Source organism: Lepidochelys kempii, chromosome 13 (assembly GCF_965140285.1).
Source record: "Lepidochelys kempii isolate rLepKem1 chromosome 13, rLepKem1.hap1, whole genome shotgun sequence".
Lineage (NCBI taxonomy): Eukaryota > Metazoa > Chordata > Testudines > Cheloniidae > Lepidochelys > Lepidochelys kempii.
Genome location: NC_136392.1, coordinates 20,910,717 through 20,938,615, shown reverse-complemented (window position 1 = coordinate 20,938,615; position 27,899 = coordinate 20,910,717). Strand labels below are relative to the sequence as shown.

Sequence of the window (27,899 nt, the reverse complement as noted above, 5' to 3'; positions counted from 1 at the left end):
AGAAACTGACTGGCTTTTTTAAAAAAAAATAAAAGTTCATTTGTTTTGATCTCTGTAGAATCTGGCTTGTTCTGCCTCAATCTGCTCACAGGTCGAGAGAGCTAATGGGGGGGGGAATCCTTTGTCTGGTGACACAAGCATTGTGATATTTAGCATCAGAAGAATTTAATAGCTTTATTCGAGTTGATGAGCTTGGAAAGAGAATGCAGCTGTTCCTAAGAAGGTGGGGAAGAAGAGAGAAAGCTTTATAGGTGCTAAGACCCTCAACTCCCACTGACAGACAACGGGAGATCAGCACGTCAGCAGATTGTAGTATTGGGACCGTTGATGGCTCAGACCTCTGAAGTTTCCTCCACTGATTGGCAGTGATTTGACAATATTATCTCACAAGGTGTGCTCCACAAGAGCAATTTCTGTGTTTTGAGCATCCAACTGAGGCTCTAAATAAGAAGCTCTGTCCTGCCAGTATTATAACATCAGTGCAGTTTGTTTGACACTCGTGTCAATCGGTGTTTTAGTTTGCTTATTAGGCAGGAAATGTACTCAAGAAAACCAGATCCTATGTGTAATAAGCACTCACTTTGCCAGTGAATAACTTGCGAATCATGACCAAAATGGACATTTACTATTAAACATCCTGTCAGAAAAGTACATTTGATTGAGAGTCTTGACCCAATCTTTGTATACTTTGCTTGTAATTACACCCATTCCTTTTCCCACACCCAGCTCTAAGCAATTTTCTGCTCGTTTTTAAAAATATGCTGAGTAATTTTGTGTAGTACAGATAAGTGGTAGCAAGAAAGTAGAGACCTGAACATCCATCTTTAAAAAGGGGAAGAGGGGGTTTGTGAAAACTGTTACACCCCGAGAGTGATCACTGTAATTTTAACACTGTAATTTACTTTGAATAATGGTAGGGCCCAGACTTTCAAACGTAAGTTCCTAATGTCAGGCCCCAAATCCATATTTAGGGACTGATACAGGTGTTCTCATTTTCACAAGTGTTGATAGCAGTTGTGCCCGTCCAAACTTCTGGATTCTTATCGTCTCTGGGACTTCTGGATTCTTATAGTCTCTGGAAATCCTTAAGCACTGAAATGCAAAAAAATTGACTTAAGGATTTATCAGTAATGCAAGTACAGTATTTTTTTTATACATGCATTTTCCTTAACCCAAAAGTGTCCCTTTACTTGACATAGCTGAAATTAAATATTCAGTTTCCCGTGTACGTCTTCAGGTTTCTATTGCCCCCTGAGCGCCCCCTCCACATTCCCAAATCGACTGACGGAATGTACTATCTGCCTGTGTTTTCCATTTCAACTGTAATTCAAACTGTGTAATTGCTTTGGTTTTAACAATGTTATGCTTTTAAACGGGTAAAATCACACACTACTTGCTCATCCCTGCTTTGATTTTCATTGTTCCAGAACCATTCAGGCATTACAGACAGCATCTTACTTGTCCCAGCAGGCAGACCTGAATGGCATTGTGGAGGAGATAGAGGTAGGAACTTGCTTTATTCTTAAATTGCTGAGGCAGTCTTTAGAAATCTGCAGCTCTGAAAGATTGTTTTAGAATACAGCATTGGCTAACTCCCTCCTACCCTGCAGTGCTGGAGTTTGTTCGAAAACTCCTTTCAAAGCAGAATTCTTCCCTGTGAATAAGGTTGAACAAGTATGTGGACTCTAGCTCTAACAAAAGTGACCTTAAATTCATATTAAACCTAGAAAATTACTAGGGTGGTTCAAGCCAATTAATGCCTTTATTTACTACTTCTGTTTTTTTTCTCAAAACGATGCAAGAATATTTTCACACGGTCCTAATAATGTAGGACTGGAAGGGATATTAAGACATCATCTGGTCCAGCTCCCTATGTTGAGGCTGGACCAAGTATATTAGACCATCCCTAATGGGTATTTCTCTAACTTTTCTTTGAAAACCTCCAATGTCAGGGATTCCCCAGCCTGCCTTGGATACCTATTCCACTGCTTACCTATCCCTATAATAAGAGAGTTTTTTCTGGTATCTAAGCTAAATCTCCCTTGCTGCAGATTAAGCCCATTACTACTTGTCCTGCCTTCAGTGGACATGGAGAACAGTTGATCACTGTGCTGCTTCTAATAGCCCTTAACATATTTGAAGACTGTTATCAAGCCCCATTTTCAACATTTCCTCATAGATTAGGTTTTCTAAACTTTTTATCACATTTGTTGCTCTCCTCTGCACTCTCTCCAATTTGTCCACCTCTTTCTTATAGTATGGTGCCCAGCATTTGACACACAGTACTCCAGCTGGGGCCTCACCAATGTCCAATAGAGCCATTCAAATACCTCCTGTGTCTTACATACGACACTCCTGTTAATACAACCCAGAATGATATTAGTCTTTTTTGCAACTGCATTACATTGTTGGCTCATATTCAGTTTGTCATCCACTATAACGCCCTTTTCTACAGTACTACTGCCTAGCCAATTATTCCTCATTTTGGGGATGTGCATTTGATTTTTCTTCCCTAAGTGTAGTACTTTGCACTTGTCTTTATTTAATTTCATCTTGTTGATTTCAGACCAATTCTCCAGTTTGTCAACGTTGTTTTGAATTCTAGTCCTGTCCTCCAAAGTGCTTGCAACTTCTCCAAGCTTGGTGTGATGTGCGGATTTTATAAGAGTACCCTGCATTCCCATCATCCAAGTCATTAATGAAAAGCTGAGCTCTGCAAAACACCACTAGATACATCCCCCAAGTTTGACAGCAAACCATGAATAATTACTCTTTGAGTATGGTCTTTCAACCAGTTGTGACTCACTTTATAGCTATTTAATCTAGATCATATTTCCCTAGAATGCTTATGAGAATATCATGTATGACTGTGTCAAAAGCCTTATTAAAATCAAGATATGTTCTGTCTCTGTTTCTCTCTCTACCCCATCCACCAGGCCAGTAACCCTGTCAAAGAAAGAAATTAAGTTGCTTTGGCATGATTTGTTCTTGACAAATCTATGTTGTCTCTGACTTATAACCCTATTATCCTCTTGGTGCATACAAACTGATTGCTTAATAATATGTTCCAGTATCTTTTCAGGTATCAAAGTTAGGCTGACTAATCTGTATTTCTTTGGGTCCTCTTTGTTCCCCTTTTTAAAGAGAGGTACTGTGTTTGTCTTTCTCCAGTCCCCTGAGACCTCACCTGTCCACCTTGAGTTCTCAAAGATAATTGCAATCATTCCAAGATTGTTTCAGCTACTTCTTTAAGTGCCAAAGGATTAATTTCATCAGGCCCTGCCAACTTGAATACATCTAACTTATCTAAATATTCTTTAACCCTGTTTTTCCTACTTTGGCTTGTGTTCCTTCTCCCCCTTGTTGTTAATAGTACTTATATTGAGTATCTAGTCACAGTTTACCTTTTAGTGAAGAGTTATGCAAAATAGGCATTAAATGACTACTTGATGTTGTCCATTATTAGCTCTCCTTCCCTGCTAAGTAGAGGACCTACACTTCCCTTTGTCTGTCTTTTGTGCCTAATGTATTTAAAGAACCTCTTCTTATTGCCTTTTATATCTTAGCCTTTCTAATTTTGTCTATAGACGTTTTTGCTATTCTTTTATATGTTCACCCTTAGCAATTTGTCCATGTTTCTATTTTTTGTAGGAATCCTTTTAATATTCAGGTTATTAAAGAGCTCCTAATGGAGCTATATTGACCATATATACCATTCCTATCTTTTCTTCTCATTGAGATAGTTTGCTGTTGTGCCTTTTAATATTGTCTCTTTGAGAAACTGTCAGCTCTCCTTTCCCTTAGATTTTCTTCCCAGGAGACCTTACCTAACAGGTCTGAGTTTAAAGTCTGCTTTGGCCTTGTTCTGCAGCTCTCACTCCTTTCTTTTCTTAAAATCTTGAAATCTCACTTCATGATTGTTTTCACCCAAAATACCTTCAACCTTCAGATTTACAACCAATTCCTCCATGTTAGTCACAATCATGTCTAAAATGACTGTCCCTCTAGTTACTTCCTCTACCTTCAGAAATGACAAGTTATCCTCAGTATATTCCAGTCACTTACTGGACATCCTTTTATTTTGCCATACTAGTTTTCCAACAGATATCTGGGTAGTTAAAGTCCCTCATTACTACCAGGTCTTGTGTTTTGGATATTTTCATAGCTATAAAGGTTGTTCAGATTACAGTAGAAAAAATTCTCATCGTGATCCCAATACAAATACTCCATGAAGGTATGTGTAATAGATGGAATTAATCTCAGTAGTTCTGCTGTCAGTGGTACTTGTCTTTACTTTTCATACAGTTTTTCTCTCTTGTTGCTGCCAGGACCTTGTTGCCCGCTTGGATGACCTAGGTGGGGTATATCTGCAGTTTGAAGAAGGACTTGAGACTACTGCATTATTTGTTGCTGCTACTTATGGACTGTCAGACCATGTGGGTACAGAGCCAGCGATGAAGGAGGTATGTACCAGATCCTATGATCCAGAGGGTATAGTAGCTGGTAAAAAACCACTTGTGAAAGAACATTAATTATTGTATCTGGAGATCATTAAAAGGTGTAAGCAGCATGTGTAACTGAGATCAGAATTTGACCCATAGGAAGCTGGTAAAAGGGAACTATGCAAGCGCCCATTATTTAACTACCAGCCAGGAGGAAAGTTGGTCTTAAGTACCACAGATATAAAGAATTATTCTCAAATTTACCAAAGGAAAAGGCAGTTGCATCCTAGATTTTCTGTTTATTGAGGGAATTTGTTGAAATAGATTGAAAAAAGAACCCAGTGTTTTGGCGGCTGTTCCCTATATTTCACATTTCATATAGCACTCTGAAACCAAACACCTTAGTTTGTGACTCCTTAAATGGAGAGGTCTACCTGATTTCTACAGAGAAATATACCCGGGAGGGAAGTAGTCTTCCAATAATGTACTCTTAGGACATGAATCTAAGCACAAAAGTTTGGTTCTCCGACACTATGAGCATCAGTAGGCAGAACAGAAATATGTACATAGCGAGAGTAGATAGAAATTAGGGCTGTCAAGTGATTAAAAAAAATTAATTGTGATTAAAAAATGTTTTCTACATTTTCAAATATATTGATTTCAATTACAGCACCGAATACAAAGTGTACAGTGCTCACTTCATATTTATTTTTCATTACAAATATTTGCTCTATAAAAAAAACAAAAGAAATAGTATTTTTCAGTTCCCCCATTACAAGTACTGTAATGCAATCTCTATCATGAAAGTTGAACTTACAAATATAGAATTATGTACAAAAAGACCTGCATTCAAAAACAAAACAATCTAAAACTTTAGCGCCTACAAGTCCACTCAATCCTACTTCTTGTTCAGCCAATCACTAAGACAAACAAGTTTGTTTACATTTGCAGGAGATAATGCTGCCTGCTTCTTATTTACAATGTCACCTGAAAGTGAGAATAGGCGTTTGCATGGCACTGTCATAGGTGGCGGTGCAAGATATTTACATGCCAGATGTGCTAAAGATTCATACGTCACTTCATGTTTCAACCACCATTCCAGAGGACGCGCGTCCATGCTGATGACAGGTTCTGCTCTATAACGATTCACAGTGGTGCAGACTGACACATGTTCATTTTCATCTTCTGAGTCAGGTGCCACCAGCAGAAGATTGATTTTCTTTTTTGGTGATTCGGATTCTGTAATTTCCGCCTCAGAGTGTTGCTCTTTTAAGACATCTGAAAGCATGCTCCACATCTCATCCCTCTCAGGTTTTGGAAAGCACTTCAGGTTCTTAAACCCAGGGTCGACTGCTGTATATATCCTTAGAAATCTCACATTGGTACCTTCTTTGCATTTTGTCAGATCTGCAGTGAAAGTGTTCTTAAAATGTACGTGTGCTGGGTCATCATCTGAGACTGCTATAAAAAGAAATAGATGGCAGAATGAACGTCATCAGCATGGAAGCATGCATGTCCTCTGGAATGGTGGCCAAAGCATGAGGGTGCATACAAATGTTTAGCATATCTGGCACGTACATACCTTGCAATGCTGGCTACAAAAGAGCCTTCCGAACGTCTGTTCTCACTTGCAGGAGACATTGTAAATAAGAAGCCGGCAGCATTATCTCCTGTAAATGTAAACAAACTTGTTTGTATTAGCAGTTGGCTGAACAAGAAGAAGGACTGAGTGGACTTGTAGGCTCTAAAGTGTAAAAGGGTTTTGGTTTTGAGTGCAGTTATGTAACAAAAAAAAATCTACATTTGTAAGTTACACTTTCAGGATAGAGATTGCACTACAGCACTTGTATGAGGTGAATTGAAAAATACTCTTTATTTTGTTTATCATTTTTACAGTGCAAATATTTGTAATAAAAAATAATATAAAATGATCACTGTACACTTTGTATTCTGTGTTGTAATTGAAGTCAATATATTTGAAAATGTAGAAAAACATCCAAAAATAGTTAATAAATTTCAGTTGGAATTCTGTTGTTTAACAGTGCAATTCATCGCGATTAATTTTTTTTTTAGTTAATCGCGTGAGTTAACTGCAATTAATCGACAGCCCTAATAGAAATCATTATTGCGAGCCCTCTGCAGGATCATTTACTTAGTGTCTTTTAGGGTACAGTTCACTGAACCTCAATGTACTATTATAACCTGCTTTATGTAAGGACCTCAAAAAAGAAGCTATGCTGAGCCACTTGGTGCATCATTCAGGTAATAGCAGCAATGGAGGGGGTTGAGCATGACGCCTGTGTACGGAATCTGAGTTCATTCTTGGCCCTTTTTCATGCTGCTGCCAACAGACTTGATGCTGGAGTAATTTGGATGTCGCTTTTGACACCGAGGTTCTGGTGAACACAGTCGCACATTTCAGACTGTCAGAGTCCCAAGACAGAAAAAAATAAATTGGTCCAATTAGAGAAAATTGTTTAGCGTTGATTCTAAATCAGACTGTCAGGAGCTCTTTTGTTGGATGACTTTAACTGAATGGGGAAAATACCTCTTTTTCAGAAAGCCACCCAAGTTATTTTAAAGTTTAGCGGGTTTATAATATTTAAAACAACTCCCCTTACCGTTTTCATGGTGTTAAACCAATGTATCTGTTGACGATTAAGTCCCCGATCCCTCAAGATGCTCTGTTCTGGAGAAGATCACTTGGTGAAATTGGCACGTAATAGAGGATCTGATGCTTCCATCTGGGTGCCTTCAGTTGGGGTCTCATGTCCACTGACCATCAGTAGGTGCAAACATGAGAAAAATGAGACATCAGTAGATATGAACACAGTGGAAACTGAGCAATTAGAGGAACTTTAAATGTGTTTGAGAAAACTAAAAGGAGATTGTTTAGGAGGTGACTGTGGCGGGTGGTTTTGGTCCGGTTTTGTAATGATAAACAAACTATACATTCCTCGGATATTGGGCGGACACTCTGGGACGTGAGGTGTATATACAGGCCTCTTATTGGCTTTGAGTACAATGCCATTTTCATATCCAAAGTTGGCCCCAATGCCTGTGCTTATATCAAGGGGTAGCCTTATATTTTGAAACAAATAGGAATTCTAAAGATTCTTTATTTATTCAGGCTTCACCCTCGTGTCTTGTGCTGGGAACTCTAGACCCAAGAACAAGAATCCTAAGTCTTTAGTCTAAGAATCTTTAGTCTGCAGAAGAGAAGAATGAGGGGGGATTTGATAGCTGCTTTCAACTACCTGAGAGGTGGTTCCAGAGAGGATGGTTCTAGACTATTCTCAGTGGTAGAAGAGGACAGGACAAGGAGTAATGGTCTCAAGTTGCAGTGGGGGAGGTTTAGGTTGGATATTAGGAAAAACTTTTTCACTAGGAGGGTGGTGAAACACTGGAATGAGTTGCCTGGGGAGGTGGTAGAATCTCCTTCCTTAGAAGTTTTTAAGGTCAGGCTTGACAAAGCCCTGGCTGGGATGATTTAATTGGGGATTGGTCCTGCTTTGAGCAGGGGGTTGGACTAGATGACCTCCTGAGGTCCCTTCCAACCCTGATATTCTATGATTCTAAGGTTCAACCCAGTCGAAGTATAGGTAACTAACCTTCCATTGTTATAGGGCTGACCTAATAATAGTTTAAACAAAATGAATTTAAAATAAAAGAAACATCAATCTTGTGGCTGTTGGGTACTATATTTGTATTTGTATGAGACTATTTTGCCAATCATATCTGCAGAGAGATCTAAGGTAAAATCACCGGCGTATAAGTCAAAGCTTCTATTCCTGCACAAGGAGGTTTTTAGCACTTTGTTAGGCTGGGCCCTTCTCAAATGTTGGGGAAAGTGGCCCTCCCTCTCCTTCCTTACCCGCCACCCCCCCATGTTTGGCTGACATGATTGGTTCCTCTTTGTTTCAGGATCAGATAATCCAGCTGATGAATGCAATTTTTAGCAAGAAGAACTTTGAGACACTCTCTGAGGCCTTCAGCGTGGCTTGTGCTGCAGGTTCTTTATCCCAGAACCGCTATCACTTGCCCATCATCGTCGTCCCTGATGGGCCAGCAGCTGTGTCTCATCATCAACCCATTCTCAGGGTGAGCTCCTAGACTTGCATTTGTCCATAATCTTCTTGGCTCAATCTGCAGTGTTACAGGGATGGGAAGCCTTAGTGCATTGGATAACTCCTTTCACTTCTGGCACCAGGGCTCAAGTGCATACTTAATTCCTAAAACCCACATTTAGTACCTATGTGAAATGAGTCTTATGGACCCCTGTGTACTGGGGATTAAGCAGAGACACTACCACAAAAAGCACCACAGTGTTCCGTGTAATTGCTTTTATTAGGAGAATTAATAATGTTTCTGATCATGATATGAAGGCATCATAAGGAACTAGGTAGATTGAGGATGCTGTGTTTCAAACTTGACATGTTTGTCAATCAAATCATGGGGAATAGTAGTAGAGGGCAGGGGATTCCTACAAGTGAGTTGTCTTTGGATGCTTCTCCGTCTTCCAAGAATTAGCTCCCTGAGGGGTAGCCTTCCCAGAAATGTGAATCGTACTCTTACTAATCACGTTTTCTCTTTCTAGCTGCAAGTGACCAATGTCATGTCACAGCCACTGACTCAAGCAGCTGTGAAGCTAGACCATGCCAAGTCTGCTTCTACCAAAGCCACTGTCCTTCACCAGATGCCGTTTGCCATTTCAGGGTAAGGAACAAACCTGTTTCTGCTGTTTGACATAAAGGAGCAACCTCTATTATTATAATAGTGGATTTTTTCCCCTCTTCTCTGCCTCTCATAAGAAAGAAACGCTTCTTAAATGATGGAATACTCAAGACACAATAATGATTTTTTGGTGAGCGTAGTGACTTTTAGAGTGCTCTTTAGTAATGATACTGAATCATTGCCACATGTCATTTCCCCACTGATGCAATTCTCCCCTCCCAACAATATTTCTGACTGCTGGGAGGGAACATATGGTGCTTCTCCTCTTTCCCTAACTCCTTGGATGGATGAAGAATGATTTTGGCAGTACTGAGCTGTCTGCTTAGGACTGCTTTACTTATTTTGGGTAGTGTGGTATATGCTTATCCTAACTGTTTGCTCTGACACCAGACTTGCACCTGGGATGTGGACTTAATGAGAGCCACATATGGTGCTCTAAACAACCACGTTTGGGGTTACTGCCATAATCTATCCATTCAGACTCATCTAGCAAGGGTTTGTGAGGGTGAGATGAAGTTGCCCCACCTTCAAAAGAAATGATCATTCCTGACCTCCATTTTACTGTGTACATCCACTCTGTTATAAACTTACTGTTCCTCTGCTCATGACCGTTAACCATTGCAGTTGCTGTAGATAGAGCATCTCGTACGTCTTTGCCTACAAGAAAAAATGCTGTAATAAAACTACAATGTAGTGTACCTAGAAAATATCAGACTTAAATGTAGAAGATATCTTTATTTTTGGAAGGGTGAAAGTCTCTTCTCACCCAGAAATGCTGTATTCATGCTAATATTTTTCAATTTTTATATGCTGCTTCTCTCAGATACTTGTAAGCTGTAGTAGAGGAAAATCTAGTATACCTTGCTCTTTGGAGTCTTTCACTTCTGTATAGTTGCACAAGTTTCCCATATGGGTATTGTAGAGCATGTGTTTTCTGTTCTTTATATCTCTGCTCTTGTTGTCACAGAGACATCTTTGAGCTGAACTTCATGAATGTCAAACCTGCCAGTGGATATTATGATTTCTCCATCAGCGTTGATGGTGACAGTCGATTAATTGCAAACAAAGTTGAGGTGCGTGTGTTTTGATTGCTGTCTAATTGTGAAGTGTTTATTCAATGGAACTACTTTTAATTTAGACCATATGAAGATCTGTCCCATTGTACTGAATGTGTGCCATCACAATCTTCTGCAAAGCAACAGACTTTGATTTAGCCTAAGGGGGTTGAGCATGGGGCTCAGAGTCAGGAAACTGGGGGCAGAGGGGTGTGAATTCCTCTGCCACTGGCCTGCTCTGTGACCTTGGGGCAAGTCGCTTCACCTGTTTGTTTCCCTTTGTGTAAAATGGGCATAAAGAGCCTGGAAATCTACTGATGCAAAGTACGGTCTAAGAGTTGGGTATTATTATTGTTATGGCTTTGCCTCAGGATCAGAAACTAGATCTGGAGGGGGCAAGGAAGGGGATCAATTAGTTATTTCACTGATTATTAATCACTTAATAGGTAATATTTGTACATCAGATACAGAGCAAAGATTAGTAATGTTGGCGATGTAAAGCAACTGTTTGCATAACATCTATTAGTATGAAATAAGGGAAAAACTCACTAGAAATGTTGGTTCTCCAAGCTGTTCAGAATTTGAGCCCATAAACTTCAGGATGTGGTTAAAGAGCCATGTTACACAGTTCCTTATATAACTTGAAAATTAAGTAGTTGATCTTTTTTTGTCTTTGTATGTACTCTACATCTACAGTCAAACTTATGTTCCTTTCATCCTGAAAAGAGGGAGACATGGATGTTCGGTTCGTGTCAGAGCAAGACTGAGAGAGTCAAGTTGTGGGTGCAAATTAAAAAGCGCTTGTTCAAACACACCTCTGCTAGTAGAAACAGTCGCCCGCTACCTGTTGTTCAAGGAAATGTAGTTGTGAATAAATGTTTGGGATTCTACTTTTTCTCCAGATTTGCTCCAGGGAGAACGTTCCATTCACAAAGTCACTGCAGTGGTGACAGTTGGGAACAATTGTCACTCTCCTCAAGTGATGATGTGTATTCTGGGGGGTTAACTTTTTGCCCTCAGTTGCTGCTAATGAAAAAATTAGCATTTAAAATCTTACCGTTCAGTCGGCACAGAATGGCAGGGAGGAGGACACTTATTTACAAGTGCTGGCCTCTGCCATGCATATCAAATTGGCATTGTAATTGTAGTAATAATCGCACTTAGAGTGTCAGGAAGGGATTGATGGTCTCGCTTAAACTCTCTAGAGGCATGTGGCGCCAGGGGGAATGCATTAATGCCCATGGCTTTGTGTGATTGTCTCCTAATAATAAGACTCATTGTTAGCAGGGAGGGCTGCGGGGGAGCTGTGTGTTCGGAGGCTGTCATTACCATTAATTGTCCCTAATGCACAGTAGTTTTTGACTGTAATGAGCTAAACTGCAGGGTTATTACTCCATGTGGAAAGACTGCATTTCCTGGCATTAAAATATTTGTGAGATGGGCTTGTGTGTAATAGTCAGTAAAGGGAACTTTACAGAATAGCACTGAGGTGCTCTCAGTTGCCTTTAAAACTAGAAGTGGATCGGATTCTCACTTCCTTTGTTCCTGTCCTAGAACCTATATGAAGTTCTGTTCTCTGGCTAGTTTGGGGCAGGATCCACTAACAAGGAGAAATCTTATGGGTAACATCCCTATTGAAATCTCTAATTCTCAGCTGTAAAGAAACAGTCAAGATTGGCAGAGCCAATCTTTTTTTCACTTCGAACAGTGCAAATAAAGTTCTTTATGTAAAAAAATTCGCTTGTGTAGCAGGGTCTGGCGCTCATGAGCAACCATACAGTAACAAACCGTAGTACATGCTGGGAAATCATCTTGGCAATGAACAGATTTTTAACTCTCCAAGGAATGCTTTTATAAGATGATGTGAAGGCCAAAATTATAACAGGGTTCAAAAAAGAATTCTAGAAGTTCATGGAGGATAGGTCCATCAATGGCTATTAGCCAATGTGATCAGGGATGCAACTCCACACTCTGAGTGTCCCTAGCCTGTGACTGCCAGGAGCTAGGACTGGACGACAGGGGATGGATCACTCAATGACTGCCTGTTCTGATCATTCCCTCTGAAGCACTTTGTATTGACCACTGTTGGAAGACAGGATACTGGGCTAGATGGACCAGAGCTCTGACCCAGTGTGGCCATTCTTATGTGAGGAGAACAAATGTGCTAATTAAAAGCTCTACTCTGTAGTGACTATTTATGATTGGGAGGAAGCTGGATGTAAATCCCACTTGATTTGTTTGATTACTTGGATTGTCAACTCTTGGGGCAGGGGCTGTTCTATTTGTACAGCACCTAGCACAGCAGGGTCCTGGTCTGTGACTGGGGCTCCTTGGGACCACGGCAGTACAAATAATAACTTGACTTTAATCATAAAGGAGAATTTGCTAAATCGAAGTAGAGGCCAGTTGCATTTCTGAGTCCTTTGGCTTTGCCTGGTGGTAGGAGATTGTGTAGAAAGACCTACCAGAGGTCTAAGGCAAGAAAAGTATAGCAGGTTACTGTCAGACTTGTTGGCTAGATATTAATAGGAACTGAGAAAGGTAGAAATGTATTTTAAAAACTGCGAGCAGAGTAACATGCATAGTTTCCATTAATTTTAAAAAACTTATAGTGGGATCTAGTTGCCTGAACCATCTTCCTATCCTGCCCTTTGAAGAGGGGTACTGTTATCTAAAAAGGGTCAAGTAACCACCTGACCATAATAGACAAGCTGTACTTTACTGATCTCAGTGTGAGGTCTGGATTGTTGGCGCATGAGTGCAGGGGTTGGTATGGGAGTATATTCTTAATGAATGATCAGTCCTGGTCAGATTTGTTTCTGCCCTTCTTTCCTCTCTACCCCACCCCCAAATTCTGGCAAAGGGGCTATTTCAAACCTGTTTTTGATTACCTCTTAAGCATCTGGGAGTAAGGGGGATTTCTAGACTTATAAAGGAAAACGCTGGCATGAACTGTCTGTGTACGTGTACTGTTAATTTCCCTATTATGCTTGGCTGCAGTTGAAAGTAAAGGTCTCCACAGAAGTTGGCATTACAAATGTGGATCTTTCTACTGTGGATAAGGATCAAAGCATTGCACCAAAAACTACAAGGTAAGGCAATAGTGTGTGAGATGCACTGGTAAATAACAATATTGAGCTGAGGCCACTGCTCAGTACCTCCTAATCTTCTGCTATGGAAGCTCAAGTAGTCTTTTGTTTCTAAACATCATCAGAAGTGTATCTGTGCCTTCTCCTTTCAACTCACAAATCCTTGAGAGCTCACTGGGGGGAAGTGGCTTTTTTTAACTGAAGAAAGTGATGACAGAAGCTAGACAAGCCCTCAGTTATTTCTATGCAGCTATTTCATATTGACAATGCTCAAGTTAGCAGATATAACTAGTTAAAATAATGGCTTAAGTGCTCGTGGTATTGGCAGATTTCATCTAGAGGAACCTCTGAGATGAATGTGTGGTGTAGGGTCATGCTACTGCAAATAGAGCTGGGTGAAACTTGTCAGCTGAAACTTTATTTTCAGGGAAAAATGCAGATTCGGCGACTCTGAAATGTTTTGCCAAATTGTTTCAGCCAAAAAATTCTGGAAGTTAAAACCTCTTGTTTTGTCATTTCCAAAACATTGAGTTGGGGGTGGTAAATTTTCATTTTGAATTTTTCTTCAATTTTATATTTTTAAAATGCAAACGAAACATTTTGTTTCTGGTCAAACAAATAGTTTCGTTTCACCCAAACCAAATTTTTTTTTACTTTTCACTTTTCTGGAAATTTAGTTTTCAGGGTTGTTGGTTTTTTTGAACTGCCAGCAAACCAAGAAATCCATTATTTGCACAGCCCTAACTGTAAATCATTTTTTGTGGGGTTTCTTTAAATCCAATATTTTTCCCCTTAAAATACACACTATACAAATAGCTTGCAGAAATAAATCATGCTAAATCATTACTTTTTCCCCCCTCAGTTTTGTGGGAGGGTAGTGATGGAACAGAGATCCATTTTAATTCTCTGAACTGATGGTCTGTTTTATCAAGTAATCTGCAGTAAGTCCCCCATGAGTAAATCATGACACTGTTAGCCAGACGACTTGCATGTCAGTCACTCCAAACACTCTGTTGGAAAACCATCTCTAATCATTTTTTTATTCCGCCGCCTCCTCCCTAGGGTAGCTTATCCAGCCAAAGCCAAAGGATCATTCACAGCTGACAGCCATCAGAATTTTGCCTTGTCCTTCCAGCTGGTGGATGTGAACAGTGGAGCTGAGCTCATCCCTCACCAGGTCAGAATGAATTTATGTAGTTATCCTGTCATCTGGATGCTGCCTCTTGAGGCATCTTAGGCAGCAGTTGCTCTTTGAAAAGCTTTCTTAGGTTTGAAAACCATCCTGTTGTCTGTGTTTGAAACAAATTGTGATAGGAAAATTGTAGATAAATACTTTGTGCACCCAAAAGGGAGGGAAATAAGATTGGATCTGAACAGAGTGAATCTAGTTCTCTTATTTTGTTTCATTTTAAATAAGCCTCTGCTAAGCTTTACTTCATGGCTTATTTAGAGAAACAAATACAGAGAGGAGGAAGTTTCATCCTGTGCTGTAAAAGTGCATTTCTACCTTGGACACAGAATGTTCCCTGAAACTCTGATGCCTAAGGGTTGCATTCGATGTAGCAACCTTGTGGTCCATAGACCAGGCATGTGTCGATCGTAGAACATTGCACGTAGAGCTAATTGCAGCCACAGCAGGAAATGCCTGGCACCCAAGAGACTTTGTGGACTGCTCTGGTTCCTGTATTAGAGTGTGGCTACATTGGGAAGGATTGTGCTGAAGCGATTCAGTAAGGTGCCCAGTAGTCAGGACTCGTGAATTCTATTTCTAGCTCTGCCACTGAGTCACTAACTTTAGGCAAATCACTTGCTACCATGTGCCTCAGTTTCCCCATCTGTAAAATATGAATACTTGCCTGCCTCATTTGTGTCAAAACCAAGATTTCTTCCTGTGATGAAAATCTCTCTCTAAGTATTAAGCCATTATCACTTTCCTTCTCAGACATTTGTCCGTCTTCACAACCCAAAGACTGGGCAGGAGGTGGTGTTTGTCGCAGAACCAGACAGCAAGAATGTGTACAAGTTTGAACTGGACACTGCTGAGAGAAAGACAGAGTTTGATTCTGCCTCTGGTACCTACACCCTTTACTTGATAATTGGAGATGCCACTCTGGAAAATCCAATCCTGTGGAATGTGGTATGTTGCCGACTGTGCAGTGACATGGTTGTGGGATCACTGACAGTGTAGCGAGACGCAATAATAGACGCCTAGAAGAATAAAGAGACAAATGCTGTAGTTTTGTGTGGCTGATCTTGCTTCCTTTGATGGCATATGTAGACTCTTGGTTTTAAAAAATATAATATATACATACTGAATCAGTGCAAAAGCAAGACTAGAATGACTTTTCAGTTCTGGGTATCATGGTTGAGCAGCCATGGAACAGGCTCTCTGAGATCAGTCTTGTACTGACTGGGCATAGGCTCAGAGGCAAGCCTTCCCTGGAAGTAACTTGTGTGTACCAGCTGGGATTTGAACATATCCAGCTGTATAGTGCTAAATGAAGGGCATTCCCTTCCCTGTTCAGAAAAGGAAATGTCAGTTTAAAATGCAATTCAGTAGGTCTGTGTGGTAAGTTGTTCGTTGTAGTGTGGCTGAATTTCTTAGTCGTCTTTAATGCTTTCATTATGTTGGGGAATCTGTCTCGGGGGGGGGGTGTGAAGGGGGGGTGTAATAGTCTTTATAGATCATACACCAGGGTCATGGCTTTGTAAGTTTGTTCAATTCCATTTCAGGCTGATGTTGTTATCAAATTCCCAGAGGAAGAGACTCCATCCACAGTCCAGTCAAAGAAGCTTTTCATTCCCAAGCCAGAAATCCAGGTACAGCTCAAAAGATGGGAATGAATTCTATTTTTGATACCCAGTTTCACTTTTACCCTTATCAGTGACCGTCTTAAAACGTAGCCTTCCATATGAGAGCATCGTCACCATGTTAGTGATGCCCATTGGAGGAAAACAAAAATAACTTCTTGGTGGATAGGGGCTTGCATTACTTATCAGTAGGCAGAAATAAGCTCTGTGTCCCAGTGGTGTGGCAACAAAATATTGTGCCATCATTGAGGAGATCCAGATCTGAGCAATGGGAACACATAGTTTTGTTAGAGATCACACTTTCTATGCTTCATCAAATGGAGACCAACGAAAGCTTCCAGCTCCTAAAGATCGATCTTTCTCTCTCTCTCACACACTCTCCCTTCAGGTCAGCTCATGGAGTAGCATCCATGATGCATGCTGAGTAGAAGGAGATTCCCTGTTTTACAGACTACAAGGGAAAATTGACATCGCAAGAAAGCAAGGGATTACGTTTTGGAGGAGGGAGACACTTTCACAAGAAAGACATGGAGAGGGCCTTTGATACTTAAAGGGGCCACCCCAATCAAAATTAGTGTGTGGGACCTGTGACCAGGACAGAAACTGTTGAGGTGAAAGCTATTCTTGTGAAGTGCTTCTAAAAGGACTTCTCTCTACAGCACCTGTTCAGGGAACCTGAAAAGAGGCCTCCTACAGTGGTATCCAACACATTCACAGCCTTGATCCTCTCCCCGCTGTTTTTGCTCTTAATTCTGGTAAGTTGAATAGATTCCATATAGAATTTCTCTTCTGCCCACAACCCAAAACTAGCACAGTAAACAACTTCAGCCACACCTCTTACCTATTCTCTGGTTAGGAGTAATCCAGTCTTGCTTTGATACAGAGGGAAGAGCAATGACTTTCTAGCGGTCCCTTCTAACTCAGATAACTCTCTGGTTCTGTTTCATTCTATGCTGGTCTCCCAGCAAATCATCTTAAGGCACTGAACAGGTTAAAGAAAATGTAATAAAGTTCCTTGGCCTTGGTAGAAGTGCAGTTTTGATTCCCAGGCATCAAGTGAGAGGCTTTCTTGCCTCACTCACTAGCATTACTTGTTGACAGATATAGCTTCTCTCCAGTCCTTAGGAGGAGCCTGATGTTAACAAGGCAGGGCATTATGGAAATGGGATGTTACAAGCAAATTAATGGAGCTACTCTGGTCCCAATCTATGTGCAAAGGGTTGGACTAGCTTGTCAGTTCTAACTCCCTGTCCCTAAATTGTTTATGCTCCAGTTAGAAAACTAATAGCACTGATTAGGATGAGGCATTGTACAGTTTAAGCTTCTCCCACGTGGCTCTGCTGACATTCTCAGTTCTGACCTCAGTTGCCCCTGCTGTTCCAGGTTTAGATTCTTCTAGAACAAAGACAGTCATACCAAACTGCATGGTGATTTTTTGTGATGTGGACATGCTAAAAGAGGCTGAGAGACCACCAGATTGATTCCCTCTTGTGGACCTAATCAGCATTTGAGTCCCTATTGCTGGAGCTGAAATGTACAGCATCAGCCAAGCACCTGTCATCAATTAAACACCACTTTAGAACTTGCTTACTATACTTTACAATCTCTCTGCTCATCAAGTTAAATTATACCTGATTTGGTGGGAAAAACATATGGCTCCTCTTTGAACCCTCACCCTTACCTCATAGTGTGTTCCAAATGCAACCTCTCCTCTTCTGAAGGCTGGGGGGCAATCAGATAGAGCCGTGTCCAGTTACCTTCAGAATCCATGGTGCACTTGTTGATGACTTACCCAACGCCCCCTCAGCGATGATTCTCCTTTTCATCGTCTCTTCTACTCCCTTCAAACTGACATTATTACATGGTCATTCATAACCTTTTATTTCTTCTAGAACTGTAGCTAGTTTCATCCTGGGTTCAGTAACAGAACATCATGTTCACTTTTACCAGTTTTATTCATATGAATTCAAGGCACATCAGATTTTTCTGAGAGAAGGATGGGTTTGGAGGCTTTGTTTAGCAAAATACTTGTGAGATCCTGCAGACTCCAAGATAGCTGGTATCTAACTCTTAAAGAAATACTAACTGACTGGCTGCTTTCATGAAATCAGAAACAGATTTGTTATCGCAACTAGGAGCAGTGTCTTCTGCCTTAACAGCTTGGCAGAAGCGAGATGGTATCTTGGGTTGACCACTGTTTAAGGGCTTGTCTACACGAGGAAGCTGTTGTGAAATAAACTCAGGTGTGAATGAAAGCTACACCACACAAAGACACTGTTAGTGCGGTGTGGGGAGCTATTGTGGAATAGCGGTTCTGTAGTCGCTCTCCCACAGCAACTACTCCAGGCTGTTTCCTCCTGTGGACAAGCAGTAACAAACATGTTGGTTTTGCAGTCTTGGCCATTTTAATTGATGCATTTGAAGTAACTCCAGTTTAAAAGGCATATTGAAGAACTTTGTGGTTAACTGATGACAAATAAAAGCTGGTGTCTAATAAAGCCATTGTGATTGGGGTTTTATTTTTTTCTTTCAGTGGATAAAGATTGGTGCCAACATCTCCAATTTCAGCTTTGCTCCCAGCACCATTATCTTTCACCTGGGACATGCTGGTAAGTGTCAGATGCTCTCTGCTTTGTATGACCTCCTTCCCACATGGACTTTACAGATGAGTACTCTGATGATAAATGGACTCACAACCTATTAACTGTAATGACTTAATAGCATAACATTTCTCTCTCGTTTTCCTCTTTCTGCCTTTCAGAATTGTTAATATGGTGATAAACTTGTTTTGTCCATCTGCTTATAACAGCTGTCATTATACTGGGCTCCTCTTGCACACCACTTACCTACACTTAATAGCACTCTTCATATCAGAGGTCACTATTTTTGTTGTGTGTTCACCCTTTGGTAGATGGGGAATTTTTTTGTGGCAGTGGAGTGGGGACGAAGGCCTATGGGATCTCCCTGTACTCCTTCCTGAGTCTATTTATACACACACGCACACACTGTAGACCAACTTGTCCTGGTCAGGAATGGATGGGACCTAGTTTTCTCTGAGAGCTCCGAGTTCTCATTTGTTTTTTGGTCCCTCACAGAACCCTGGAAGATCCTCCTCCTCTAACACACTCAGATGTTCTTATTGCATCCACCAATCTTCCATTTGAAGAGAATTAGACATAACTCACCAGTGCTACTCTTTCATCACCCACAATGGCACAAGGCCCTTGTTCCCATGGAACTGACTGCAGAGGCCCTCTGGTTCTCCTGGGCCAAGGTGCCAGGGAGAGACTGGAATCCAAGGCTTAGGGGTGGCAGCACAGTGTGTGATTTGTCTAGTCTAGTGCCATGAGCAGTTTTAACTAGGGTCTTGCTTTAAAATGAGACTTCCTGTCTTATCTCTTCATAGCCATGTTGGGGCTCATGTATGTCTATTGGACTCAACTTAACATGTTCCAGACTCTGAAGTACCTGGCCATCTTGGGCAGTGTCACATTCCTGGCAGGCAACAGAATGTTGGCCCAGAAAGCAGTAAAGAGGTAAGAGGAAGGGAGGTGGCTGTAACTGTGTAGGGTCTGGTTTCCAAAAAGCCAGGGGAAGGAAGACGGCCATGTTGGACATCAGCAGATGATCTAGTGCTGAGCACCAAGTTACTAGTTTCCAGTTCCTGTCATATTTAGAAGCGGGCAGCTCTGCCATGTTCCACTGGCCATTTTCAGCACAAACACCTGATGGAGTGCTAAATAGCAAGTAGTCTAGCTGCTTGCAGTGGGGGTGGCTGTCACTGGAGAATTACCAGCTGTAGGGTTTTGAGGAGAGTGGATTATAAAGCAGCTCAATGAATTGATCAAATACTTTGAATTTTGAGATGGAGTTTGTGCTTTTCCTTTGGCATTGACAGAACATGGGTTTTCCTCATAGGCCAAGACTTTTCAACTTGGGGCCTAAATTAAGGCACCTAAATGAATGGGCTGTTTCTCAGAAGTGCAGAACAGCCAGCAGTAAGCATGGCGGATAGTAGGGTTATAAGGAATAGCCGGCATGGATTTGTCCAGAACAAATCATGCCAAACCAACCTAATTTCCTTCTTGGACAGGGTTACCGGCCTGGTGGATGGGGGGAGCAGTAGACGCGATATATCTTGATTTTTAGTATTGCTTTTGACACAATCCCACATGACATTCTCATACACAAACTAGGGAAGTGTGGTGTAGATGAAATATAAGGTGGGTACAAAACTAATTGAGAGACTACTCAGAGTAGTGATCAGAGGTTCGCTGTCAAACTGGGAGGCCGCGTCTAGTGCGGCCCCACATGGTGGGTCTCTCTCGTGTCTGGTACTATTCAATATTTTCATTAATCACTTGGATAATGGAGTGGACAGTATGTGTAGAAAATTTTGTGAATGACACCAAGCCACAAGCACTTAGGAGGACAGGATTAGAATTCAAAATGACCTTGACAAATTAGAGAATTGGTCTGAAATCAACGAGATGAAATTCAGTAAAACAAGTGCAGAATACTTCATTTAGGAAGGAAAAATCAGATGTACAACTACAAAATGAGGAATAACTGGCTAGGCGGTAGTACTGCAGAAAAGGATTTGGGGGTTATAGTGGATGACATTGAATATGAGCCAACAGTGTAATGCAGTTGCAAAAAAGGCTAATATCTTTCTGGATTGTATTAACAGGAGAGTCGTATGTAAGACACGGGAGGTATTTGTAAAAAGAAAAGGAGTACTTGTGGCACCTTAGAGACTAACCAATTTATTTGAGCATGAGCTTTCGTGAGCTACAGCTCACTTCATCAGATGTTTACCGTGGAAACTGCAGCAGACTTTATATACACACAGAAATCATGAAACAATACCTCCTCCCACCCCACTGTCCTGCTGGTAATAGCTTATCTAAAGTGATCAACAGGTGGGCCATTTCCAGCACAAATCCAGGTTTTCTCACCCTCCACCCCCCCACACAAATTCACTCTCCTGCTGGTGCTAGCCCATCCAAAGTGACAACTCTTTACATAATCAAGTCGGGCTATTTCCTGCATAGATCAAGGTTTTCTCACATCCCCCCCGCCCCCATACACACACAAACTCACTCTCCTGCTGGTAATAGCTCATCTAAACTGACCATTCTCCAGGTTTAAATCCAAGTTAAACCAGAACATCTGGGGGGGGGGGGGGTAGGAAAAAACAAGAGGAAACAGGCTACCTTGCATAATGACTTAGCCACTCCCAGTCTCTATTTAAGCCTAAATTAATAGTATCCAATTTGCAAATGAATTCCAATTCAGCAGTTTCTCGCTGGAGTCTGGATTTGAAGTTTTTTTGTTTTAAGATAGCGACCTTCATGTCTGTGATTGCGTGACCAGAGAGATTGAAGTGTTCTCCGACTGGTTTATGAATGTTATAATTCTTGACATCTGATTTGTGTCCATTTATTCTTTTTCGTAGAGACTGTCCAGTTTGACCAATGTACATGGCAGAGGGGCATTGCTGGCACATGATGGCATAGATCACATTGGTGGATGTGCAGGTGAACGAGCCTCTGATAGTGTGGCTGATGTTATTAGGCCCTGTGATGGTGTCCCCTGAATAGATATGTGGGCACAATTGGCAACGGGCTTTGTTGCAAGGATAAGTTCCTGGGTTAGTGGTTCTGTTGTGTGGTATGTGGTTGTTGGTGAGTATTTGCTTCAGGTTGCGGGGCTGTCTGTAGGCAAGGACTGGCCTGTCTCCCAAGACTTGTGAGAGTGTTGGGTCATCCTTTAGGATAGGTTGTAGATCCTTAATAATGCGTTGGAGGGGTTTTAGTTGGGGGCTGAAGGTGACGGCTAGTGGCATTCTGTTATTTTCTTTGTTAGGCCTGTCCTGTAGTAGGTAACTTCTGGAAACTCTTCTGGCTCTATCAATCTGTTTCTTTACTTCTGCAGGTGGGTATTGTAGTTGTAAGAAAGCTTGACAGAGATCTTGTAGGTGTTTGTCTCTGTCTGAGGGGTTGGAGCAAATGCGGTTGTATCGCAGAGCTTGGCTGTAGACGATGGATCGTGTGGTGTGGTCAGGGTGAAAGCTGGAGGCATGCAGGTAGGAATAGCGGTCAGTAGGTTTACGGTATAGGGTGGTGTTTATGTGGCCATTGTTTATTAGCACTGTAGTGTCCAGGAAGTGGATCTCTTGTGTGGACTGGACCAGGCTGAGGTTGGTGGTGGGATGGAAATTGTTGAAATCATGGTGGAATTCCTCAAGGGCTTCTTTTCCATGGGTCCAGATGATGAAGATGTCATCAATATAGCGCAAGTAGAGTAGGGGCTTTAGGGGACGAGAGCTGAGGAAGCGTTGTTCTAAATCAGCCATAAAAATGTTGGCATACTGTGGGGCCATGCGGGTACCCATAGCAGTGCCGCTGATCTGAAGGTATACATTGTCCCCAAATGTGAAATAGTTATGGGTAAGGACAAAGTCACAAAGTTCAGCCACCAGGTTAGCCGTGACATTATCGGGGATAGTGTTCTTGACGGCTTGTAGTCCATCTTTGTGTGGAATGTTGGTGTAGAGGGCTTCTACATCCATAGTAGCCAGGATGGTGTTATCAGGAAGAAGTATTTGTATGGCTCTATTCAGCATTGGTGAGACCTCAGCTGGAGAACTGTTTTAGGCACCATACGTCTATGATTCTAAGGATTTCACTGAAGCTGTTGGTGGCTTAGCACTTGTGAGAGCCAGCCCGCTCATTTAGATGCCTAAATGCAGACTTGGGAGCCTAGAGATCTGAGGTATCCAGGTTTGAAAGTCTCGGCCATAACGCTTTCCTTGGAAAAACTGTACTTACAACAAAGCACATGCTCTGAAGAGTGTTCACTCCATGGTGTATTAAACTCTGTGGATGCTTTACATCAAACATTTACAGTAACTTGCATTGTAAGGGTACTCTGAAGTTTCAACCTTCCACAGCTCCACTTACTGGGTAAATGCTTTTGTGGTGAAGGGGATGTTGCTTTGACTTCCTGTACTGGTATAGGGTTGATTCAATTCCCATTAAAGCCACTGGAAAGACTCCTGTTGGATTGGCCTTTAAAAGTCATCAGCCATGAGACCACTGTTCTAACTTGCTGTGCATGTGGAATTTCCCTCCCTTCCCCACTATTATAAAGACCACACTTCCCAAGAAAGTTGGAAATGTGAGCATGTAACCAGCTACATTCCTGATGTCCTATGCAAGACCGTCCCTAGCCTGCACAATTGCTTTCATTCTTCCCTGTGGCTTACCCATCTGCACAAACCTTCCTAGTGGAAGCAAACCTTTATAAGAACATAAATCTAAAGCTTAGTTAGTTGTCCTGACCCTGTAGATGTATCCTTGGCCCTCTAATCAGAGTATCCGTAGATCCTTCTCATACATACCTCGCTACTGCAAAGTCATCTTGCAAACACACATGCACTTAGGCTGCCTTCAGGTTGTTGCTCCCTGACCCCAGCATCACTACAGACTGAATCTCAGCCATTTTCTTTCTCAGAGCCTCAGGTCCCCTCAATTGCCAGACTCAAGTGCTGTCACTTTGAGTCTAATTTAAAGAGTCAGGCTTTGATCCCTGTCTTGCTAGTGCAATGCCTGGCTGCTGGGCTTACCCCTTGACATGTTTTTAGTCAAACTTGTTCTCTTTTTCTTACCTTGCCCTTGATAGTCCCCTGGAAGGAGTTTGCACATGCATGTTTACACATTTTTTACAAAGCAATCTGAACCATAAAACCTGAGAGAAAAATAGTATTTTCAGTAACTTTATACTGATTTATTGCCTTTAAAAATAAGCAGTATTCAGATACTGCAGCTGGGCAAAGATAATCAGCTAGATTAACAGAGCTCAGTCCCTTCTCAAAGCAGCATTTTCCAGCCATGCTCGGGATGCTCAATATGGTATTTCCCCTCTCCTTCTTTGCATAGAGTTCTCTAGCAAGAGTTCTTTTCTGATGGAGCTGTATTTTGTCATTCCTGTATTTCAGTTGTTAGTCTGAAGTTTGCATCTTGCTAAGACGATAAATATAAATGGTAAAAGTAAAACCAGAAATTGTTGGTGTCTATATTAAGAAATCTTGAGAATCAGGGAAAGGAGATTCATTGAAGCTTATCTGACTGTTTCAGCTCTACCAGGGCTTCTGTTAGCAGATAAATGGGGGATGGCTTACTCCCTACCCCTCTCAACAGCCTCTCCATGTTGAGCCATATAGTTTCATTGGTTGTGACAAATAAGAGCTTTTACCAAAATGCCAACTTTAAAATAGTACTTCCACCTAACGGTGGAGGTGGCCTCTCTTCAGGTTCTCATATGAGAATAAGCTGCTAAAATGCATCTTTTGTTGGCTTACTACCACCCCAGTGTAACCCTTGTTGTTAGCCATTGCTCTGAGTATCTGACATAGGCTATCTGACACAGACTTTGAGTCAAAGCCACTCTCCTGGTGTGGGCCGTGCAGGAGAGGTAGCAACAGTAATGTTTGGCCCACCCCTGTGTCTTTATTGAAGGTATTGGAAGCCCTGGTTTTACTTTTTGCATTTTCTTTCATCTGCTCCAGTTCCTGGAGCCGGGCTGCTCTCCTCCTCACTGTCCTCTGAATCTTTTCCCTCTTTCCTTTCGGCAGGATTGCTGCAGAACAGAGCAGTAGGTTGGCAAAGTATAGAACACTGCGGTAAAAGGGGGTTGCTCTTCCTAGAAGTAAGGGCTCTTCTGGAATTTGCCTTTCCCAGGCATTCTGGCTGCTTCATTTCATTCTCATCGCTCGCTTGCTCCTCAGCCAAAAGAAATCTTAGCTGAAGCCACTTTCCAACCTGTCACGTACGGCTTTGAATCTGGGGTGGGGGTGTATTACAGCTGTCTTTAAATGTTCTGTTATCTACGTGCATTAAGAGAAAATGACTTCTGTGTGAAGCCTTCATTCTCCCAAGTTTATGTGACACATACATATACAAACACACGTGCTTTTTTTATTGTGGGCCTAAGGATTCTATACAACAATGAAACAAAAGCTAAATTAACCATGGAAACCGGGGGGGGGGGGCGTGGCGGGGTTATCATGCCTCTAAATGAATGGAGAATGTCGTCTAGAGGTGAGTGTAGTGAAAGTATTCGCTGTACAAACTTCTCTCACACAGCTGTCATTTCCCTGGTCCTGACCTGCACTGTTTCTGCTATTTCATTCCTGGGCATCTTTACCAGAGACTTGCCAGTCAGGCTGAACTGGGTGTGGCTTTGAGGAGTGGGTAATCAGATATCCAGTAGCAGCAAGGCCAGACCACCCACCTCTTTTGACTTGTGACCCAAGCCGTGATTTATACAAGTATCAAATCAGACTAGATTTGATGGCTCCCACTGTGGCATCATAGAGTTTATGGCCAGAAGGGACTGCTACATCTAGTTGACTGCCTGTATATCACAGGCCACCAACACCTCCCAGCACCCACACACTAAACCCAGCAACCCAAATTAGGCCAAAGCATTACAGCCCACAGGAGACTAGACTGTTATGTGCCACAGGCAGGACCAAGGTGCACCAGTGCTCATGGCCTATGTAATGGTAGGAAAATAAATAAGATACAGCCAGATAATCCTCCAAGTGACTTGCCCTCCACACTGCAGAGGAAGGTGGAGAAAAAACCCAAATTCCTTCCTGACCCCACATGGCGAGCAGTTAGACCTGGAGCATGTGAGCCAAAGCCAGCCAGCCAGGCACCTGCGAGAGAGAATGTTCCATGCCACCTCAGAGCCCTGGCCCCCATGTCCGCTGTCCCCTCTTCAGCCATGGCCATCCTTGAGGAAGGAGATACAGTTAAAAAACAAAACTCCCAAAAAACTATGAAAATCCCTTCCTGGCTTTCTGCATCAGAGGTCAGTCCCTTCCGTATATGAAATCATTTTCAGATCTCCCCCACATCACTTTCCCAGTATAAAGCCCTTCATTTCTGCTGTTAATTTGGAGTGGGGAAGGTTCTCATTTACCATGTCCACGTTGGATTTACCATGCAATAGTCCTGTGGGGGTCAGACTGCCCAGCATGCTGCCGGTCTTTCTGCGTGTCTCTTGTTTCTGTGCCTGTGTGATATCCTTCATTTCTCCTACACTGTGCATTCTTTCCGGGCTGAGAGTGAGAAAAGAGAGAGAATCAGACTGTAATACCATTTATCTGATAGAATTGAAACCCTTGCAGAATACACTGTTGAAAGATCTCTCAAGCTTCTATTTGATTGTTTTGAAGTATATACAGTTGTACCTACCCAGTGCTCTAGGCACACATAACTAGGACCCAGGATTCAAATTTTCAAAGAGGGGACTAAATTTTATATGCAAAAGTATGGGCACAGGTCACTGTATCCTTAAACCAAAGCACTGTTACTTGTGAGTACAAATTCCTGTTTACGTTTGTAATTGCCCGATCTGTATCAAGTGTGCTTTGTGAGGGCAGTTATATGTGCATGAGTACATTTAGTGTCCACAACATTGAAGATTTGGCCTCATGTCCCTTTTCAGACCCTTTCAAGACACCCCAATCACAACCTCTCCACTCCCTCGTGGGTGCTTTTGAACCTTGGACTGCACATACAAAAAAGCGGATATAACTAGAGAGGTATTGGCTTGATGACCATATGTGAGCTTAGTGTCAGTTTGTCTGGCTGGTGAATGTTCGTAACATTAAATTCTTGGTGCCCCAGTGTGTAGTAGGCAAGGAATGGCACTGTGTCCCCTTTGAACACTTCTCCCTTAGCCAGAGCTAAATGCAGCCCCTCAAAAACCACAGCCAGGGTTGCTCTGATACTCCAAGAATGCATCAGTTTGCACTTTCCTGTAACAGAGTTCGGTGTACGTGCAAAAGTGCTGAGCACCCAAAGCTCTAATTGAAGTCAGTGAATCCTGCAGGTGTGCAGCACCTTGGGTCTTGTCCCTTCTCAGGACATGGGTTTGTCATGTATGTGTTAGATTTCTCTTGGCTCAGGCTTTACTCTTCAGTTCACATGGAGGTGGGTGTTAATTTGGAGAAGACATTTTAATTCTTCCTTTTAAGAGCCAAACCCACTCATTCTAATTGCATAAACCAGCAGTTTCTTGGTAAGTTTAAGAATTGGGCAAAGCCTGTTGAAAGCTTTGCACTCAGCCACCATTTTTTAATTCAGTTTTTGTTTTGCAAGGCTGGTCACCTCTGCCATTTGCCAGTAATCCACCTTTGCGTTTTCTGGACATTTCACTGTTCCTTCTGTTTGTCCCCGCCTTGCTATGTTATGATACAGTTTATTACATCTTTGCCATGTAAAAAGAAATCCCATATCTTCCTTCAAAAGAGCATGGGAAACTTAATGAGCAAGGAATTTCAACCTTGCATTGAAAATGTTAATTTTGTTCGGATTTCTCTTTCCTTTCAGGACACATTAGTACCGGAAGAATGGATGAAATAGGAGGGAAAAAACTCAAATCTATACAGAAAAGTGGCCAAGAAACAGTCCAAAGGCCAGAAGTTGGAAGGCAGAAAAGAATTTTTTTTATGAAGTCAAGAGAATTGTGGTTATACTTTTTTCTTTTTTTAATGTTTACCCTCATTTGTTTTTAGTGGCTGTTTGAGCAATTTTGGAATTAAATCAGCAAAGCCCATGTCTTTTCTTCCCTCCCTCTCCCCCCCTCCCACCCCCATCCCCAATCCAAGTGTTTAAATTCTGACAATGCAAATTTTGTAATTCTGACATTTTCCCCCCTTGTGGAATAAAGAGGATGATGAGAGGAAAGAA

The 27,899-nt window shown here is 41.8% G+C and overlaps 1 protein-coding gene across 5 annotated transcripts in view; it reads left to right on the top strand.

The window, feature by feature from the left end:
* RPN2 (ribophorin II) overlaps positions 1-27,899 on the top strand; it is a 34,235-nt gene extending 6,336 nt beyond the window's left edge. For 3 of the 5 annotated variants that reach the window (XM_073309704.1, XM_073309701.1, XM_073309698.1), the window contains 12 exons: positions 1,428-1,503; positions 4,329-4,463; positions 8,367-8,543; positions 9,040-9,158; positions 10,144-10,249; positions 13,232-13,323; positions 14,383-14,497; positions 15,263-15,457; positions 16,054-16,140; positions 16,791-16,886; positions 18,665-18,740; positions 27,540-27,899. In XM_073309704.1, the coding sequence (XP_073165805.1) occupies positions 1,428-1,503; positions 4,329-4,463; positions 8,367-8,543; positions 9,040-9,158; positions 10,144-10,249; positions 13,232-13,323; positions 14,383-14,497; positions 15,263-15,457; positions 16,054-16,140; positions 16,791-16,886; positions 18,665-18,740; positions 27,540-27,724 (1,459 nt within the window). In that variant the 3' untranslated portion in view covers positions 27,725-27,899. Of the gene's footprint in view, positions 1-1,427; positions 1,504-4,328; positions 4,464-8,366; positions 8,544-9,039; positions 9,159-10,143; positions 10,250-13,231; positions 13,324-14,382; positions 14,498-15,262; positions 15,458-16,053; positions 16,141-16,790; positions 16,887-18,664; positions 18,741-19,537; positions 19,668-24,769; positions 24,844-27,539 lie in introns of all 5 variants that reach the window. The other 2 variants (XM_073309699.1, XM_073309700.2) reach the window with 2 other exon arrangements.